This window comes from Odontesthes bonariensis, chromosome 7 (assembly GCF_027942865.1).
Source record: "Odontesthes bonariensis isolate fOdoBon6 chromosome 7, fOdoBon6.hap1, whole genome shotgun sequence".
NCBI lineage: Eukaryota > Metazoa > Chordata > Actinopteri > Atheriniformes > Atherinopsidae > Odontesthes > Odontesthes bonariensis.
The window spans coordinates 31,669,900-31,689,934 of NC_134512.1; the positions used below are offsets into that span (position 1 = coordinate 31,669,900).

Here is a 20,035-nt window from a genome sequence, read left to right on the forward strand (position 1 = left end):
ATCATCCAACCAGAAAAAGTCAGACCTCACAATCGCTTGGCGCTATTTCTCTCCCTTCGTATCACTACGGGCTGTGTAAACCATGTAGACCAAAGTGCAAACTGAGCAGGAAACACCGTAACAGGTGGCAGGTAGCTGAACGCAGTCATAAAGAGAGCACACAGATCTATCAACCAGTGAAGCCATGTACAATACAAAAATGAATGTCTTTAATGTCACAAACCGAAACAGAATATTTGCCATAAAGACAAAAATACAGAAAATTTCTGCTTTCTATACATTTCAATTGCTAAAAAAAAAAACTGCAGTAAAGATGAGAAATTATTTTTTCAGAACAACAAGTAGTAATCAAACAAAAAAGGACAAACAAGATGAATCTTTAAATCTCTGCTGGTGACACTTATGTTGAGGGCGAAACTTCAAATTATTTAGCAAAAAACTGCCACAAACTCAACAAGCTGTAAGAAGTTCAGACAGTTTGAGGGCATGGAAATGGTGAGCTGGTGTTACGGTTCCCTCGGTTTGTCTCACGGAAGCAGCTGGTCGAGTTTTGTGTTCATCTATTTGGTGAAGTCAGAACGTGAAAAAGCCGTTTTCTGAAAACTGCGTGTCTTTAGTGACAACAAACTGGATCTGGGAACAGCAATGAGATGATGATAAAGTTGCTTTGCTGTTGACGTCTATGTTAAATCTGAAAAACCTGCCACAAACTGCAACAAGTTGAGATGTTTGAGATAATGGAAATATTCTGCGGGTGTAAAAGTTTCCAGGGTGTATGCCACTGATGCGAGGTCTAACATGCAAAACCTGTTTGTCTAACGTGATCCTAGAACAGGAAAAGGTGTCGGTCTAAAAACTGGATGGCGAAGGTGTGTCATGCTGATGGCACCGAGAACAATAGAAAGCCTAAAAGAGTCCTACAGGATCATAGAAGTTTACTTTGTGTCTCTTCGTCTCCGGTCAGCACCAGAAGTGAGGTCGTCTCATCGTGTGACACCTTCTCACTTTGATCAACTCGTGGCTTCATTTCAGAAAAAAACATCGGAGACGGTGCAGGAATCTGTGGTTGTTACTTCTGTCATAGTGGCGCCGACTGGTCTGGATGAGCTGTTTTTTTGTGTTTTTTACGGTGTGCTTGTAACAACAGGATGTTGACCCTATTCTTAATTTGTTTCAAGGATCTAGGAACAGCGATGAGAAGTTAAAAGGCAACCGACACAGTCACGGGGCAAACCGAGTAAACCTATAGGCTTCAGAGGTTGATGAACAGCTGTAGGCAAAGTGTTCCCACTGCATCACGACAGGTGAGGTTTCCCCACTGGCGTGGGTACGGTTGTTAGAACCTGGTTCTGAAAAACAAACCTCTGGATGCGCTCAGAGACCCACAGGAAGATGAGGAGGACGCTGACGTACTGAATCCAGGCAAACTTGATGGTTTCCCAGAAGCCAGGACGATAAGTGGAGGGAGGCGGTTAAGGTAGAAATGTTGATGAAAATCAGACCACAACTCTAATAATGATCATTCAGAGAGAAGATGCATTCTCACCCAACTCTGTCAGACACCAACATGTCACTATAATGAACCACCGATCATCAGACCATGTCAGTCTGTAGAAGCAAAACCCCCGAGGGGACTGAACTGAGAAAGGTCCGTTTTATTCCGATTCATTTGTCATTTATCTTCTCTCTGAATTAGCATCGAGTCACTTTGAAGCACAGCTCGTAAACCCAACTGTGGTTCTTAATGATGAAATGTTGATGTTTCACAGCCTTTGGATGGATTCAGTACTTCTGTTAAACTTTACGACTCTTCTATGTAAAAACAAAGGGACTCAAACACATTGAGGTCCACAGACAAGAGACGATAAAAAAAAACAACAAAACAATGAAAATACGAACAGAATCTTAAACGTCAGAGTTACAGGATGATCCATAAATCTCTAAATGTTTTCCACCAGAAAGGAATCTTTTCTAAACTAGTACAGATTTATCTGCCTAACATCTGTATCAGCAGATGTTGAACTCGTTTAGGAGCTCACATCTGTGAGCATAACTCGCTGAGTCGGCTAAAAAGTCCCTCTCTTTTTTTTCTTCCCAAAAAACAAACTATGACAGAGTTGCATGGAAGTTTTTGTGCTCATCCAAAGATGGTAAAAAACTAAGATAAATGACTTCTTATTATCTTTAACATCTCTATTGCAGCTTCTTTCATTGATAAAAGACACATTTTAGCACTTTTTGTTTCTTTATTTTTCTGTGAAATGATTTGTTTTGTTTGACCTGCTGCACGTCTTTCAATGCTGTTTGAGAATTACCAAGATGTGAACAGGTTAGCTTTTAGATGTCAATAAATGTGTAGCAGCAAGAAACTGAGCCAGAAATACAGTCAGTCCCATCTTCACGAAGCAGGTTTACATAACTCTAAGGGGAAAAAAGTAATAATCGTTGAATTAGTCTAACTTCTGAGATGTAAATGATCAGACCCTTCTAAAATCCTGACTGACGTAGCTACATCAGGTACTCCAAAGTTGCATCTTTTTGTTCAAACAGTAAAGCGTACGTGTATATTAATACAGCCAAATTTCCAATTTCTAATCAAGCTTCAAGTTTCCTTTTGTCAGACGGCTAAAATCAGCTCGTTAATGATACGTGTCAGCTCGTGGTCGCTGAAAGCATTTCCAGACGGTCGCTCTGCTCTAATAAATTCCGGGTTTCACAGCTGTGGCCACTTTTCACGTAAGTTAAAGACAACGGCTGTGTTCGAAACCGCCTACTACATACTTCCATACTGCATGCTCATCAATCAGACAGTATGCAGAGCGTTTACCCAAAATGCATTTCGCTCCTGCCCGAGCCGAAATCAGCCGGCCTGAAGCTGATTTCGCTTCAGCTCTAAACTCTGTAAACTTTAGCAACATTTGAAACATTTTCAGGCGAGAAAGTAGTCGTTTAGATCCCCAACGTGTTGAAAACCTGACAAAATACCGGCTATTTACAATTTTGTTCCCACGAATTCGGCGCTACTAAAGCTAGCCGCAGTGAGCAACGCACTTCCGGTTATTTTCACAAAATAAAATACCCGTTGCCTTTTATCATAGGGAAAGCCATTACGATACAATTGGTGCTTTTGTTTTGAAAACAGGAAGTGAACCTACCCTCGTTGTAGCTAGCTTGAAACTGCCGTTTTGACAGGAAATGACGATCGGCGACGTCACGTTACGTTGCATCTTGGGTAGTTTGAGTATGAGTAGTAACCTCATGATGCATACCCAACATTTCAGAGAATCTAGTATGCATCCGGGAACTTAAAAAAAGTTAAAGTTAGTAGGAGTAGTGGGAGAAGTAGGCGGTTTCGAACACAGCCAACGTATGTGCAGTGAATTCAGTTCCACTTACATGCACCGTGATGTCCCACAGAGAAAAGTAGAGGCGGCAGAATGTCTTCAGTGTTTTCTCACGCAGTCCACAGCGTTGGACATGCTCCCATAGATACTGAGACAAAGACTTAAATGTCCACGTGGAACCGGAGCTCGACTCAACTGTGCATGTAACCGCACTGACTGTACGTCTCTTTCAATTCCACGTGATATTTGACCTTTTGTTTTCTTCATTCGGAACCTTTATCACTACGAATCGACATTAACTGGCAATATTCTGAGAAATAAACAGCAGCTATTAGCCTGAGCCAACTTATTTTATCAGTAAATTAGTATGTTTTAACAGCATCCGAAATCCAATCTGCATAACCTTGTATTTCTTACACTTTACTCTACTTTCAAGCTTTGCTTCTGCTTTTTCTTTCTTCAAAACGTTCTGAAATCAGGACTCTTTTGTACTGAATTGAAACTGATTTTGAACTGAATCGTGACCCAAAGAATCAGAACAGAGTTGTGTGATACCAAAAAATGACCAGCCCGCAATAAAAAGTTGAATAATGACATTCTTCTCTTTAAATTACTCGTGCTGTAAGCTGTACAGTTATATAATTAAACTACAAATGAATTATTATCATCCAAAAGAATTGGAGGCTTTTATCAGCTTATAATTTCATCAATATGATTTTAAGAAATAGATTCATTGGTTTGTGTTAAACTTCATGTATAGTACTTCATGTTGAAAGCTGGAATAAACCCATTTTCAGAAGGTTTTAAAGGATATCTGATGACCTCCGCTGGGTAACGGATTTCAGCATTAAGCTCAAAGGGGGAACCAACAGCTCGTCCCACGGTCCAAACCGGCATCGGACAGGACAGCACTGTTGTCACTAAGTTAGAAAAAAGGAAAGAGCCATTAAGTGACAGAAAGCTGAAATTTACAATTAAAAAAAAACTATTAAAGTAGGTTTAAGTGTCCACTTACAGTTTCTGTCCTGGTAGCTCCTGACAATGTTTTCGAGGTCATACGCACTCGCAAAAGGACTGGACTCGTCGATCACTGACACCTTGGTGTGAACACAGAAAAACAGACTCAATAATACTTATACCATCATTTAGAAGGTACTGCAAATATCTATTTGTGTTGCAGTGATTATAGGCCAGAGTGAGGATGTTAAACACCATAGATCTTTATTAATGCCCATAATAACGTGAATAACTGAAAAGATTGTTTGTGTAAGGAACGCTCTGCTCTCTGGATTCATCCTGAGGTGCTCTCTGGCCGGGGCAGCGCACACCCGAATGTAAAACTAACTCCGAGGCACTCTTTCCTTAAGTAAGGAAGGCATATAACAGAGGACATGTGGCTGAAAGCCTGGAAACACAGACATCCTCCACCAACTCCTGGACTTGGAGCGACTTCTGTTGGAAAAGCTTAATTCGTTTCTTTATAACTCCCAAACAGACTGGAACACAACTGGCCTGCTGGAGAGAATGTGAAAATGTTGGCTCCAGAAAAACGCCCCCACTACAGATACTTTTGTTGATATTGTAAAACAACTGCATGTCCTGGAGCAAATGACTTAATCAATCCGACTCCAAAAAGATCTGGATGAAAAACAATGGCAGAAACGGCTTATTTGGCCAATGAGTGAGACTGTTTTAACGTGTTGTGTATGATATTCTGTCTTTCGAAAATACTGACCACCCCCGGACCTTGAATGTGTAATTTTTCAATGTTTTGTACTATAAATAAAGAGTTTTAAAAAAAAAAAAGTTAGGAAGACATTTATGCAACAAGAGATGATGTAATTTGTCCCACGCCATTACTCAAAAAAAGAAAGAACATCTTATCACAAGAAATTTTTAAATTTATAAACAAAAACAATATGATAACAAACACATGTGACTAAAATCTAACTCCTCGTTCAGGCCTGGAAAATTTTAGCCTGTAATTCAAATATCCAAAAAGTCTCTCTTTGATGGTTGAGTTTCCTTTGCTGATCACCTTTTCGAAATATGATCAATTCCAAAAGCTTGTAATTAGTTTTTTACATTGTTAGGACTAAAAGACGTCCACAGGAATTCCACTAGAAAAGGACGCTGGACTCCCATCAATCTGTTCGAGTCCCTGAGGAAGGCCAGCAAGCCGAAACACGTTGGTGTGAAAATAAAGGCCTCGGCGTCTTTTTTTTTTAACAATCAAATAACTGAAAGTAACTTAAAGTTAACTGTGACTGTTCCTTTTTCCTCATACGTCATTGTTTTGTTATTCTTTTGTTAAAAGTTACAATGAATGTAAAGATTTATCTTATCTTACGTCATTCTGCACCTTCACCAAATCCTATAAAAACCCGGAAATGACGTTTGCCTCATTACTTTGGCAACAGTAAACTTTGTCTACTCTACACGGATTAATAATATATGTGTGTATATATATTTATTCACGTTGTAAATGTTGTACAGGCCCCGGTGAGGCAGCGGCGTCCTCTGCTGCAGCCTCAGGTCTCCGCTGATGAACAGCTTAGCGGCGGGTACAGGAGAAGAGTGCTGCACGAAAGCCAGGCTCTGCATCACTACTGTGGACATCCGCTGGGGAAGAAAACAGAAAACATGTTCCTCTTTAGCTGTAACGGTGGCTGCAGCTGCAGTCTGTACTGCTGCGTTTAGGACAACATTTTAGCATGAATATATATTAAAAAAAACTAACGTTTTCAATGTGTATTTGTCCCTAAACTTATTAGCACACGTGTTGTTTTTTTAACAGGCTGCTTAAAACACCGTGCTTGACATGTTTGACACTGTTTCTTTAGAGGAGAGAACAGGGGAATACATACAAAGAGCTGGTAGCTGAAGGTGAGCAGCAGCTGAACGCTGTACATCTGCTCATCGGGTTTCAGAGGAAGCTGCAGCTGAAAGATCAAAAGGTCCAACTTCCCATCCTGGTTCAGGTCCTCTTCTCTCACCTGCAGAGCGTGGTCATGGAAACAAATCAATTACTCTGAATAAGTTGTGACGCACCTCTATACAGACTGCTGTTTCTCTTATGTATGAAATAAATGTATTGTTAAGTGTTCATAATTCGTGATCCAATTCAATTTGTCCATTAAAACTTAAACATATTTCTACTCACATTCAGTCATTGTTGTCTTTCAGCCTCTTTTTCCTTGACCGTGACCCAATATTTTTCCCTTTCCTTCAGTATTTTGTCATTTATTTATATCTTCTATTTATATCGCATTTTTAGCATTCCTCCGTACGATTACATGCAGAGTTCAGTTGAGCTACGGTTAGAGTTAACCGTATTTAAGTTGAACTTAAATGGACCACCGTCTTTTTCCCAGTACACATGCACAGGACTAAAATCAAGACATTAACCAAAGTGCGTCCGAGGCCGCGTTGTTTCTCTGTTTGGAATTATTCTACATTTAAGTGTAGCCAAATTTAATGTGCAAACGATGTCTTTAAGTGACTTGAGCTGTGATTTTGTCAGATGATGCTGCAGTTATAAAAATCAGGATTTTATTGGAGCAGAGCCACAGAGTGCCCTTAGTGACGTGCAGTCTTAACGGGCAATTTCTGACATGTTTAGTCTGGTTTGTGTCACACCGCAGTGAAGTTTTGTTTAATTTTGGTGTTTTTGTCTCGTCATTTCCTGTTTTATTTTGATAAGTAACTGTCCTTTGTCTTGTGCCAGTGTGTCTTCTTCGCAACCATAGTCCTAGTCTTGATATTTATCCTGCATATCTCGCTTTTTTCAAGTGACAGTTCTATAGCCTCATTACGAGTGATTTTTGGTTTGTAATTTTCATAGTTTAGTTTCCTTATTCGAGTAAGTTTCATAGTCGTTTATGTTGCCTCCCTGGGAGTGATTTTTGTTTGGCGGTAATAAAGTCTGCCCTTCCGCCAACTCTCTGCATCTGAGTCCCCTCTTATGTCCAAGCCTGACAGTTTGGGTTGGACTAACACAATAATTCAGTTTGTTTATTGTGTCATTCTAACATGACTTCTGGTTAAGCCTTGATCAAATCAAATCAAATCAAATCAAATCAAATCAAATTTATTTGTATAGCACATTTCATGTACAAACAGTTCAAAGTGCTTTACATAAGATGGTTTAAGTGTTTAACAGTGCTGTATCTGTCTGAAAGGGAATTTTTTTTAATCATTTTGACTTCTTCTTTGGCTCATTTTAGCTAAAGTATTGAAGCTGCTGATAATTATTGACACCTTAAAAAACAGTTTACTAACTTCAGGACTTCACTACACAAACATATGTCATCAGAAAATGATTCAACTCAAGAAGAATTAAAGTTATGGAGTTGGTTAGAATATTAACCTGATGAGTATTCCAGCTGTATATTTTCTGAGATATTAAATACTGATAAAATAAGAAATGACGTGAGAGCAGTATATCTACCCCAATAAAATCCCTACTGAAGCGCTAAGCTAAATTCTGATAGGTGATGTTTATAGAAACAGAATCGATCCTTAAAATAAACCTGTGTTTTTTAGACTTTTTGTACCAAGTAACCAAGCGCTGATTGAATGGAAATACATATAATCTGTTCTTACAGACACAGCAGGGATCCGTAGGTTGGCCCCAAGCATGTTGTTCAGATGGGGGAAGGTGCTCCAGGCGACATAGTCTCCCTGAGTGCTGGTCGCTGCCACCAGCAGAGTCTGGTACTGGAACCTCACAACTGGTTGTTCTTCATAAGTGCTTCGTTTTATCCAGAAACCTGAAATAACAACAACTTAAAACAGAGGCCTGCATGTCTACCAGAAAAAAATGAATCTGGGTATTATAACTCAGATTCTATTGTAATAAGATACAACTACACTATACAGGTGTGTCCAATCACTTTCTCTCATATGTTTCCCAAATATAACTCACACAGCCTTGGTGCTATCACTGGTTTAACCTTTATCGAACCTTCCTGCATCCTCTTATTGCTGAACCCTTTAGAACTGCCAAAGCAGGAGGGGATCACCCTTCTTGGGGGCTTCTCAGCATAAAATTTGTCAATTGAGCCACCAGCCGCCTAAAAACAAACCAGTGCTCTTTACATATAGACTGAAAACTATTCTGATTACTAATTTTTTAAACAAAAAATGTCCATCTTTGAAATGTTTAATGTAAGATAAGGATTTGTTTCTGTTTTTCATGAATAGACACAAGAAAAAGCCAGTAGAACGTGTTTATTTGGGCTTGTGGGTATAATGGTGGACTTTTCCCCCAAAACTTTCAGAATTTTACACACAAAAAAATGTAATAATCAAATCTAATATTGATAAATTGTACTTTTCATTCAAGCAATTGTTGGCTGGAGCATTGCTGTATTTCTGTAATATGTTAACACAATCCTGCTCAAGGCTTTCCATGTATTAGATACTTTAAAGACGTAACAGGCAGGCTTTCCGCAACGTTTTCCAGGATAAATTCAAGACTTTTTATTACCAGATAGAAAATAATTCATAACCTGTTTCTCAGACACACCAAACAAGGCATGAAGGTATAAAATGGAAAGCGCTGTGCGATGGAGGACTTGTTACATTCAGAATATAATTTGCAGGGATTTAAGACCAAATAATCTCGCATAACCCTGGGTGTGTTTGCGATTCTGGTTTACTGGTACTTCAAAGCTCATGTTGAAGTATCAATAAACATATTTTGCACCTTTTCAAGGCTTTGTCTTTGTTTGTTAAAGCGTATCTAAAACTTTAATGGCCGTCTGTGTTGTTTCCGAAACAAGAGGCACAACAGTTAAGTGTTGCACATTACAATACTTTACCTTGACTCCTGTAAGCAACCAGCAGAGGTGGGATGTAGGTTAGGCACAAAACAACAACCAGGAACAAAGTGGCCTTTGTACACACGCTGGTTTTGTAACGTATCACAGCCGGGTGGGAGTAGACTTCATAGAAAGCCATAAGTGTTGATATAAAGAGCGTTCCTAACCGCCGGCTAGCTTAATGCACAGCTAGCACAGATGCTAACCTGTACGACTAAAGTGTTTTAATCTTCACAGAAAAGAAAACGCTGAACAAACGCAGATTAGTCCGTGTTAAGTAATATCCATCTACCTGCGTTTGGAATGAAATCACCTTTAGAGGTGTATTTATCACAAAACGTTAGGCATTAACATGCTATTTATGTTAGCGTCTGAAGCTACTCAAGTAGCACGCACTGCGCCATGTTAAGCGTCTGGCGGTTACCATGGCTGCCAATGTTAGCGCTGAGGCTGCGTTCATATGAAGTTGGTGCAACAGCGTACTAGAAACCTTAAGTGTAAAGTTTGACGTCTGAGAGCCTTGGCATGTCGTGATTTTTTTTTTACATCAACTCTCTGTTAAATTAGCTGGACAGATTTGTGATAGACTCGCATAGAAGAAAGATTTAAAGATACCAATGAAGAGTTACATGTACATTTTTTGTGTCTCTTTGTGGTATCTCTCTGAGATAGTTTTTGATCTTTGTAGTTGTGCTATGTCTGTCTTATGATTTTGAATCCTGAGTCATATAATTGTTAGCCTGATTCTTTCATTGGAAGCCCAAGAACAAGCTGGATAAATCTCAAGTTAAACAAATTATTTATTAGTGGTCACATGTGAAGTATAGCAGCGCTGGACTCTGAGTGACAGACCCCGATATCCAGAAACATTTCATATTTATATTAACCTTTATCTCACAGAGGTTGTACTTACACTCGACAAAGTATAATTTACAGTTGCTAGTGACATGAGCAGGCCTTCCACTGTCTTCATCATGTTCTTTGGATGAGATAACATGTGTGTGTGAGTGTTGTTAGGCGTGTTTCTACTGTACCAGACCTATCTGACCCAATAGAGATGCTTTATCTGACCCAGTTGTTTAGTCTCGCTATGCTATCTTAGAGTCTTGGACCATTTAAGGTCATATATTGTGTAGTATGAGCAGAGTGGAAAAGTATAAAATAGGGACATGGATTATTTAGTAAAATACAGAAAATGAATTTATAATGTCTAAGAACAAGGCCAATTATAACATAATTACAGATTAATGAGGAGAAAATTGAAAATTTAGGCCCGGAAATTGATTAGTTAATTTACATTTTACTTTATAATTTGATCAATTCTTTCACTCTTATTTCAAAACGTATCTCTCTGCACAAACTAGTTTCCTGCCAAAATAATCTGCGCTTATATATTAACCGACCTTCTCCGAAAGCACCTGAAGGCAGCATTCTCACCAACACCCCTGCTCTGTCTGACGATGACGTCACCCCTGTGCTAGCCCGACAGCTGAAAAGCAGAGACTTATTGTTGACGTTTTGTTTTGATCGCATTTGTCTGGATTTTTTGGACGTTACGCCGACATTTATCCACTGAGTCAGCAGCTCTCTGCCGTCACGCCTCAGTGCGGGGATCCAGCAAAGATGAAATGGATGTTTAAAGAGGACCATTCCCTCGGTAAAGGGGTTTGGATTGTTATGAAACGAGATGTTCTGATCGTATAATGCATCTTCCGTTCTCTATTGCCATCCCCGCATCAATTTGTTGTTTTGTTTTTTGGCTATATCACCCCTCATAGACGCAATAATGCATGATTTCCGCTGCCAACTGCAAATGGCTGCTGTCAGTCGATATTGACTAAATGTTGCATGACTAGCAGTTAATGCTAACATGTTTTTATGCAAGATGTCAAAATTAGGCTCACCTTAAATCAAATCAGTCAGCTGATCCTAGCCCGACATTTCTCTTTCCATCGTAAGCATATCAGAATCGCCTTTATTGTCATTATAATTTACATTTGTTTTGTTTTAATTTCTGATTGTTTTATAAGCACCTTTGGAGTTGCAACCAAATTTCATTGTAATGTAAATTATAATGACAATAAAGGCGATTCTGATTCTGATTCTGATATATTCCATTTATTACTGGTGTAAAAACAAAGCCCATTGGTAATAAAAATCTGTTAGTCTGCTCAGACCTTCAGCTAAATTAGTACCCCAAGTTGAATGTGCTGCTTCCTGCTGTTCAGTACACTTTCAGGGGAATTAACATTACATTTGTTGTGCACCATCCTCGACATTTGGGCCCTAAAATGGTTGGGATTCAAAAATTAGAAGAATCTTTGAGTAGGTTTTGTGTAAAAATCTCTCCAGATTCTGATGGCTGGAACATGTTGCAGTCCTTTGGGTGACATTTGTTTTCCTCCTCTCATCAGATAACCTCAAGGCTCTTTTTTTTTTTAAGAAACATGTCCAAAAGTAGGCCTCTTATCTGGGCTAATGAGCGTGTGCACCTAAATGGATACACCACGTCTTATAACCCATCACCTCACCCTCCCCTCCCCGGTCTGCTGCATGTGCTCCTGCTTGAAATGATCCCACCTACATTGTGATGTCGAGTGTGTTTAGAATCACTTAATGAAGGCCGTTGGTATGATTTATAATGTAATTATGGGGTCACTACTGAAACTGCTAATCGTTCTCTTAACTTGCAGTTTGGTGTGTTTTGCACATAAAGCATCAGCTGCTCTGGTCTACATGTTGTGTTGTGCCGTGTTTATGGAGCCCTGCATCGAACGAGAGGTCCCCAGAGGCCTCACTCATCCCATTAATCTCTGACTTCCTGTTTGTTCGCTGTCTCTCCCTCAGAGCACCGATGTGTGGAGTCAGCCAAAATACGCAACAAATACCCTGACAGAGTACCGGTGAGTTGTGGGGGAGGGGTGCGTGTGACGGAGTGAGTGACAGAAAGTCAAGAGATAAGGAAGGATTGATAAGGAGTGACTGTTGGCAGCAGGAAAATTATCCTCAACAACCATTTTTTAACCCAAACAGATGACCCTCCATAACTCAAATTTTCAGTAAAATGTCAAATCTGACAGATTTAAAGTGCAGATTTGTTTAAATGTCAATGTGTCAACCTGCAGAAAACAAAGAAAACGCAAAGTGATTGCTTATACTTGTCCACATCTCACTTTAGGCCCATTACAGCCTTTCACAAATCAATAACTTATCAGTTTATAGTTCAAATGCACAGCCTGGGATCCATTTGCTGCAGTTGCTCAGGAGGCTTCAGTCCCAAGGACAGGGCAGGACTCTGCACCCACTAAGGCTACAGCTACACGGAAATGAAACGAGGGTTTTTTTTAAACCGAGTACGAAAATTATTGCGACCACACAGGAAAGCTTCAGGTCCTCATGGAAACGCCACGCTTGCTGAAAACGATGCAGTACACACGCCACACCTCTGTGTGCGCTGTAAGCCGCCCCCACCGGTTACACCAGAACAATAGAAGAAGCAATGTGCATGCGTGTACGCCCCTACTTCTACCAGCACGAAGCTCACGTGAAGCTCAAACAACAACAAGAAGGAAGATGTCCGCGTCTGCAAGAAGAAACGACTCTCGTCTGGACCGACGATGAGGTGGAGTTACATTGAATGGATGTTGCTTTTTGTTCTGATCACTGGCGTTGGTCATGTGGCTGTGACGCAGATGTAAACAAATCCGTTCTGGCTGTAACTATGGCAACGGAACGGCGGCGTTCCTAGATCTTCCCACTCTGGAACCCGTTCTCCAAAAATATCGTTTTGGGGTACCCAGAACGCCGGCTCTATGTGGCCGCGACAGCCAAACGATAAGCAAAAATATCGGTTATAGGGAAAAACGTTTCCATGTAACCAGGCCCTAAGGTTCAATCCAAAGAGTCATTTAAATGTTAACGTGCTCGTCTTGTTTTGAATGGCTTTCATTTTCTACCGCCTCTTCTCTTCTCTCATCCTGAGATGTTTCCAGGCCAGCAAAAGTTATTCAATCTCCCCGGTGTGGAATAGATATGTCCCCTGGTTTCCTCTGCGCTAAAAGCACCTGGAATCCCTCCCGAGGGAGGTGTTCAGATGGTATTCTGATGTCTACAACACCTCAAAGGGCTCCTTCCAACCAGAAAGGAGTAGCATTTCTGTTTAGAGCTCCTCACCCTCCTCGACTGTGACCCGCAGGATGTCTGCAGGAAAACTCCCTACAGAGAGTTCATGTGTGGAAAGGAATATAAATCTACCTGTAAATCAAGAGCTTAGCTTTGATGCTAAGCTCTCTCCTTCCCGAAGACCTGAAACCCATCTATGCATGCTGTACGCCACAGCTGTACGACCAAATCCTCCGCGCCAAAGTTGCATTAAAGTTGTGGTGACTGGACAAAATTACAAGGATACGCTAAATTCCCGAGCATTGATTGTTCCAGGTGAATTCCTGGAGCCTAAAACATGATGGTTTGGTGCAGTACTGGGAAAAAAAATGCCCGAACTGCGGTATCTCAGGCTCAGGGCGCTCCTGGGCGGTTACAGGCCTGTGAATGGGAATAAAAAGATTCAATATACTTCAAAATGACTCAGAATCACCTAGTTTTCTTCTCTATTGTTGCAATAATCCTACATCCAGTGCCAGTGCAACTAGGGGAAAAATCCCTTTAAGTTTGTAGTCCATCAGAGACCCATCTGGGAGGGAACTTTGAACTTTTTGCTGCGACTGCACCCTTATGACGACGAAATTGTTAGCTCGATTCTTTCATTGGAAGCTCAAGAACAAGTCGGAGGAATCTCAAGTTAAATAAAGTGTTTATTAGTAGTCACATGTCAAAGCATATCAGTGCTGGGCTCCCGCAGGAAATCCGTGAGACTGAGCCTCGATTTCCGGGTATCATTTGTATTTATAGCCTCATTATTTCACATTGGTTGGACTCACACTCAACCGAGCATGATTGGACATGAGCAGGTTCAACATGCTTCGTCATATTCTCTGTATCAGCGAAACAATGTGTGTGTGTGTGTGTGAATCTTGCACCTGCTTTCCCAGGCTAATTGTTTTGTCTCACTATGCCTGGATCACTTTAGGTCATTGTGGAAAAGTACAATACTATTTCATTCATAATGTTCATAATTCATAACAAAATGGTTCCTGTGGCCTGAAACAGTGTGCATGAGTAAAAGTTCTGGGGACTTCTGGTGAAAACACGCCTAAAATGATTTGTGGTGTTGCTCTGTTATAAACAGGTTGGCATATTAGGCAACTTTGAAAAGCTGTAATTAGTCAAATGTGTCTGTGTTTTATAATGTTCCTGCGGTGGTCATTCAAGAAGCACGAGGCTCAACTTATTAAGCCGCATTCTCCTGAAATATCATCGACAACTTAGTTTTTATGTCTACAGATATGTTATTTCTATGTTATGTTAAGAGACAGTTGGGTTTGTTTGGAATCACTGGAACATTACAGCTGCCTGGTTGCAGGTTATGAGCCTGACAAACTGATATTATTAATATATCCTGTTAGACCGTAAAGCTTTCGTTTACAGCAGTTAAATCCAAAGAAAGAACAAACGTTTATAAAACTATATATCTGCTTATAAATGTATCATAGCTGCTTGACCACCCAGTATTCATTATTTGTATGCTCCAGGTGATAGTGGAGAAGGTTTCTGGCTCTCAGATCGTGGACATCGATAAGAGGAAGTACCTGGTGCCCTCTGACATCACAGTGGCCCAGTTCATGTGGATCATCAGAAAACGGATCCAGCTGCCTTCGGAGAAAGCCATCTTCCTCTTCGTTGACAAAACTGTCCCTCAATCCAGGTGAGATCTTGTTTCAGAACTACAGGCTTTTTTTCTCTGGTTTCTTCTTAGCATCACTTTGTGTTGCCGAGCTCACAAAATAACTGCTGATTTGGCAGCTCCTAAAAAGTTTCTGTGGTCTCTGATTGGTGGTTGAGTTCAGATTTATTGTCATATAGATACAGGAAATTACTCCTCCGCATTTAACCCAGCCAGTGGCCCAGTTCATGTGGATCATCACTCTAACCACTCGCCCGTTTTTCAATCAAAAGATGGCGTCCGACATGTGCATCAACACCACTTCGTCCCCATGAAGCACAAGTTTATCAGAATTCAGCACCTGAGATTAGAGCCTTTAGAACCTTTTATCTCCTTCATTTCTTGTGAAATGAAGAAAAAAAAGCATCTTCTTACCACTCAAAATTTTTCGACCACAGACTGAATTAAAAAATCTCAAAGTCTGCACAAAAGCAAAATGTTACAAATCGTGTCCTAGTTTAAATACTGATGGACGTGACCGCATTTTATCTGGAATTTCCATATATTTAAACATTTTAAGTCCATTTTAAACTGTACTTTTTATTGGTAATAAACAGTCTGCATTAAAAGTAGCTTTACACAATGTGTTCTGTCTACTGCTGGCTCTTCAGTTAAGGTTTCATACAATTAAAAATCATACTGTACCAACTGTGCTCCTCAACTTCACTCTTCCATTAAAGGCAACTGATTAGACGACCAGAAAACACCAAATAATCGTGTTTGTCTGACTTTTAAAATGCACGAAAACATGTTAGTCTGACTGAAAATGTACAAAATGAAGCTTCTCACACCCAGATATCATGGCTGGGGATCAGATCACTCCTGCATGTAAACACCCAGAATAAAATGAGCCTGAACACGCTCCAAAGTTGAATCTTTATGCACCTTTTTTTTTTTTTTTTAAAACAGTAAAATGTAAGTGTGTCACAATGCGACTGAATCCCCAACAAAGCTGCTCTCGTTTACATAGTTTTCTGTTTCTTTTGTCAGATGTCCAACATTTAAACTTAAAGCATTTCCAGACTGTCGCTCTGCTCTAATAAAATCCAGATTTTTATAACTGCGGCATCATTCAGGTAACTTAAAGATATCAGTGCTGCGAATTCAGCCGTGCCCACATGTACGATGCCGCAGAGAAAGCTAGAAGCAGAAGAGTTGGACACACTTTAGTTAATAACTCAAGTCGAGCTGTAACCATAGCTGTGACTCCCAGAGATGAGGCAACACAATAAAATACAGCGGGCGACACTTTGTTAAAAACATGGCGCTCGTATCATATCTCACACATGTTATCAGACATAAATAAAGCGAGATGACCATAAAATCTGAGCTCTGTGTAACCTCATCACTGTGTGACACTGCCTGGTGGATGAGTGCGTGAACCTTTTCTGGTTGTATGTGCGGCATCTCTTTATGTTGAATATATTGTGTTGTGGAGAAAAAGGCATGAACATTTCAGCACGCGCGGAAATCCCCAATGACCTCAGTTTGTGACAGCCTCTTGTACCCTTCTCTGTCATTCAGTGCTTACGTGGCCTCGTTTTCGCCATTATGTAGACAGAACTCATCCTAACCTCAAACAATATGTATGGTTTCGAGCAACAACAAGGCCCAATGTGTAATTGGAGCCGTGTCAAGGCTCTGCTCTCCCACATATGCTCCTAAGTCATCTGGATCCGGTCTTCTATCAGTTCCCAGAGTCAGAACCAGACATGGAGAAGCTGCGTTCAGCTTCTATGCTCCACATGTCTGGAACAAACTCCCAGAAAGCCTCAGATCAGCTGAAACACTCAGTGTGTTTAAGTCCAGGCTGAAGACACACCTATTATCAGCTGCATTAGAATAAAGCTCCAAATCTGAAGCTCGAGTTTCAAAACTTAATCACATTTTAACTACTGATTTTATCTATTGTTCTTTCTTTTTTGTTTAAAATTTAAATCGTGCTTTTTATTTCTACTGTTTTAATGTATCTGTAAAGCACTTTGAATCACCTTGTTGTTGAATCGTGCTGCACAAATAAACTCGCCTTGCCTAAACGCTTGTGCAGCTTGTGCAGGTTGCAGCACAGAAAACCAATTTAAAAGGACAGAGTCGGCTCAAAATATCCCCTGCTGTCGGGCCCAATCCTCACAAATCTAAAATTTGAAATTTGATTCTAATTGATTGTTGCGTGTAATCTAATAAAGCTCCTGTTTCTGCTTGGTGTTGCAGCCTGACAATGGGCCAGCTGTACGACAAGGAGAAGGACGAGGACGGCTTCCTGTACGTCGCCTACAGTGGAGAGAACACCTTTGGTTACAAGGCCTTTTATACAGCACAGGGTTAATTCTTCACTGAGAACCTATTTGCCCCCCCCCCCCACACACACACACACACACATATACGCTGACACAGTAGGGCTCGACATACACTGCTGCAGTGCTTCAGATATTGTCCTTTACACGTGTTACTCAAGTAATGCATCTACACATTCTGCACTGTCAATTTTTGATACTAAAACGTGAAAAAAAAAAAGAATATTACTGAAATTTAATAACAAACGAAACGCTACGGTGAATAAACTTTGTTTTTTTGTCAGGCTGGTCGTTAGGGGAAAAAACAATATTGGACTTTAAACGTCGTCTTTGTGTCGCCATCGCTGTTTTAAGGTCAGTCGTGGAGAGAAAAATCTTAAACACTGCCGAAACATCTGATTAACAATGACAGCACGTTGCAGCAGGTTTTCACCATCAGTATTAGACTAAAAGGGGGAAAAATGAAACGCCACAAATCAAGACAAAAGTACCCAGTCGTACCACGTTTTCTTCGTCAGCCGAGAGAAACCCCGTGATCGTGTGACCTGAATCATTAACATCACATTAGGTGTGAAGTCTTCAGTATGTAAACAGCTCTACGATAGGATCTAAACTCACGTATACGTCATGTGAAAGAAAGGCAATGAGAGAGGTTGTGGATGATGCCGGATGATTGTTAGCTGGCGAGTCCAGCTCAGGGCCGGGGATCATTTTAGTTCTCACTTTTAGTTCTTCTCGTATGTATTTGCACACTTTTCTTCATATCATAAGGTGAAAGTAGCTTTTTTTGCAATACAAGAATGTCTACAGCTACTGACCAGTGAAGAAAGATAACTGATGAATCCTTCATGGGTTATAATTGTTGCTCATCCCGTCACTCGGTCATTTAAAAGCTTTACACGTTTTTATTTATAGAAATACAACGTTATTTCTGCTCCGAAGTACGCCTGGAAGGGGTTAATCATTGATCACTTTATCTGTGCACCTCCAAGTCAAGTGACACGTTACACTGAGTACTTCTTAAGCTGTGCCTCATTGCTTCACCTTTGTTAAGATCTTTAAGCCACTTTCGCTGGTTCTCAGTCGAAGTTTGTTAAAGTTTTTAAGGAGTGAGCATCATTAATACTATGAAGTCTATTATTTGAGTGTTTAGAGTTTTTATTTTTGCTAGTTTTTATCTTGGCACGCATCAGTCCCCAGCTCCTCATTTACCATCTTGTGTAATTATTAACTGTAAAGCTCTTTCAGTTGTGTTTGACTTGTATGAAATGTGCTGTATGAATAAAGTCTGATTCTTCAATTTGACATTTAGATACTCTGTTTTCTTTTTCTCTTTTGGCATTAAATTATTATTATTATTAATTATTATTATTTGATTTGAATTCAGGGTACATGGAATGTGAAAGGGCTGCAGATGGAAACAGGCTTGCGATGTAAATGTTTTGATCCAAGTGAAAACTTTCCCGGCTATTTGCTTTTTTTTTTAAAGAAAGAACTAACTAATCAGCTCAAAGCAACGCTTCACTCCAAAAATGGAAAGTAAGGTTCAGGTAAACATGAGATAATTAAACACAACCCAAAACCTACTCAGTGTGATGCGTCACTTTACTTGATGTGCACAAAAAACTCATTTATGTTGAATCTCTTTCACTGAAATGCTATTTTTTGGCGACGAGTCAAAACAAAACTAAAAATGACCGTCGCCTCTAAACGTCACTGACTAGTGCTGGATTAATAAGACTTGACGTTTCTGGTCCAGAAACAGTTTTGACACCAAATATTTTATTCCAGTCTAAAATGTCTGTCTGTAATCTTTTAATCTGACCACATAAATACACGAAGGGTGCAAACAAAAGGCAGGAGAATAACCCCTTTTAGCAGAAAATTACTATAGAAATCAGTTCCACCAGATTCTTAAATAACGTGGTCCAAGCTTGTGTGCACATTCCGGACTTTAATTTAAAGTTATTCAGGTGAGTCCGTACCTGTGGCAGCCATACAAGCCCAAACCATAACACCCCCGCCGCCATGTTTAACAGAGGAGCTGCTATGCTTTGGATCTCGAGCACTTCCTTTTGGTCTCCACACTTTCTTCTTGCCATCATTCTGATACAGTTTTATTTTGGTCTGTCCAGAACACCTTTTTCCAGAACTCTGCAGCTCCTTTAAGGACTTTTTGGCTGTAAACTGTAATCTGTCTCTCCTGTTTTGTGGCTAACTGGTGGTTAGCATGTTAGCCTCTGTATTTCTGTTCATGAAGTCTTCTGTGGATAGTCGTCTCTGACAAAGACACACCTGCCTCTTGAAGACTGTTTCTGATCTGTTGGACCGGCCTCTGGGGATTTTTCTTTACCACGGTTAGGATTCTTCAGTCATCAGCAGTGGAGGTCGTCCTTGGCCTACCAGTCCCTTTGGGAGTACAGAGCTCACCATTCTTTCTTCTTAATGATGTTCCAGACAGCTGTCATCCGAACGGTTTTATTCTTGTTTTTTCAGCCTCATAAATAGCTTCCTGTACCTTCATTGGTACAGCTTCTCTCGTCATGTTGAACAATGAAGCAATGAAACGCACCTGAGTGACCAAAAAAACGCGATGGAGCCCCGAAAAGAGGGGGACTGCGTATAAAAAGTGTTTTAATTTCTACTCAGTGGAACTGAAATGAATGAAAATGCCGTTAATATAAAGTCTGGAATGTGCACTTTAATCTGGTTTGACCTGTTTGATTTAGAGTT

The 20,035-nt window shown here is 40.2% G+C and overlaps 2 protein-coding genes across 2 annotated transcripts; one reads left to right on the forward strand and one right to left on the reverse strand.

Moving 5' to 3' along the window:
- Positions 1–187: 187 nt before the first annotated feature.
- Positions 188–9,568, reverse strand: tmem231 (transmembrane protein 231). Its single transcript, XM_075470553.1, has 7 exons — positions 9,170–9,568; positions 7,950–8,116; positions 6,212–6,340; positions 5,823–5,966; positions 4,360–4,441; positions 4,159–4,264; positions 188–1,458 (listed from the first exon to the last, which is right to left on the reverse strand). Exons 1-7 carry the CDS (start codon positions 9,306–9,308, stop codon positions 1,296–1,298), a joined length of 930 nt encoding a protein of 309 aa, XP_075326668.1. The 5' UTR covers positions 9,309–9,568; the 3' UTR covers positions 188–1,295.
- A 1,041-nt stretch (positions 9,569–10,609) lies between these two features.
- gabarapl2 (GABA(A) receptor-associated protein like 2) lies at positions 10,610–18,607 on the forward strand. The gene is made up of 4 exons (XM_075470554.1): positions 10,610–10,826; positions 12,017–12,072; positions 14,818–14,990; positions 17,220–18,607. The coding sequence occupies exons 1-4, from the start codon at positions 10,793–10,795 to the stop codon at positions 17,332–17,334; spliced, it is 378 nt and encodes a 125-aa protein (XP_075326669.1). The 5' UTR covers positions 10,610–10,792; the 3' UTR covers positions 17,335–18,607.
- The last annotated feature ends 1,428 nt before the right edge of the window (positions 18,608–20,035 follow it).

What these genes read in the sequence shown, in the direction of transcription:
- tmem231 (XM_075470553.1), bottom strand. Translation starts at nt 9,308, where the DNA reads ATGGCTTTCTATGAAGTCTACTCCCACCCGGCTGTGATACGTTACAAA. An exon ending in TACGGATCCCTGCTGTGTCT is followed by an intron (nt 6,341 to 7,949) that starts GTAAGAACAGAT and finishes CACGCTCTGCAG; the next exon opens with GTGAGAGAAGAGGACCTGAA. An exon ending in TACCCAGCGGAGGTCATCAG is followed by an intron (nt 1,459 to 4,158) that starts ATATCCTTTAAA and finishes GCCTCCCTCCAC; the next exon opens with TTATCGTCCTGGCTTCTGGG.
- gabarapl2 (XM_075470554.1), top strand. Translation starts at nt 10,793, where the DNA reads ATGAAATGGATGTTTAAAGAGGACCATTCCCTCG. An exon ending in TAAAGAGGACCATTCCCTCG is followed by an intron (nt 10,827 to 12,016) that starts GTAAAGGGGTTT and finishes TCTCTCCCTCAG; the next exon opens with AGCACCGATGTGTGGAGTCA. An exon ending in AATACCCTGACAGAGTACCG is followed by an intron (nt 12,073 to 14,817) that starts GTGAGTTGTGGG and finishes TGTATGCTCCAG; the next exon opens with GTGATAGTGGAGAAGGTTTC.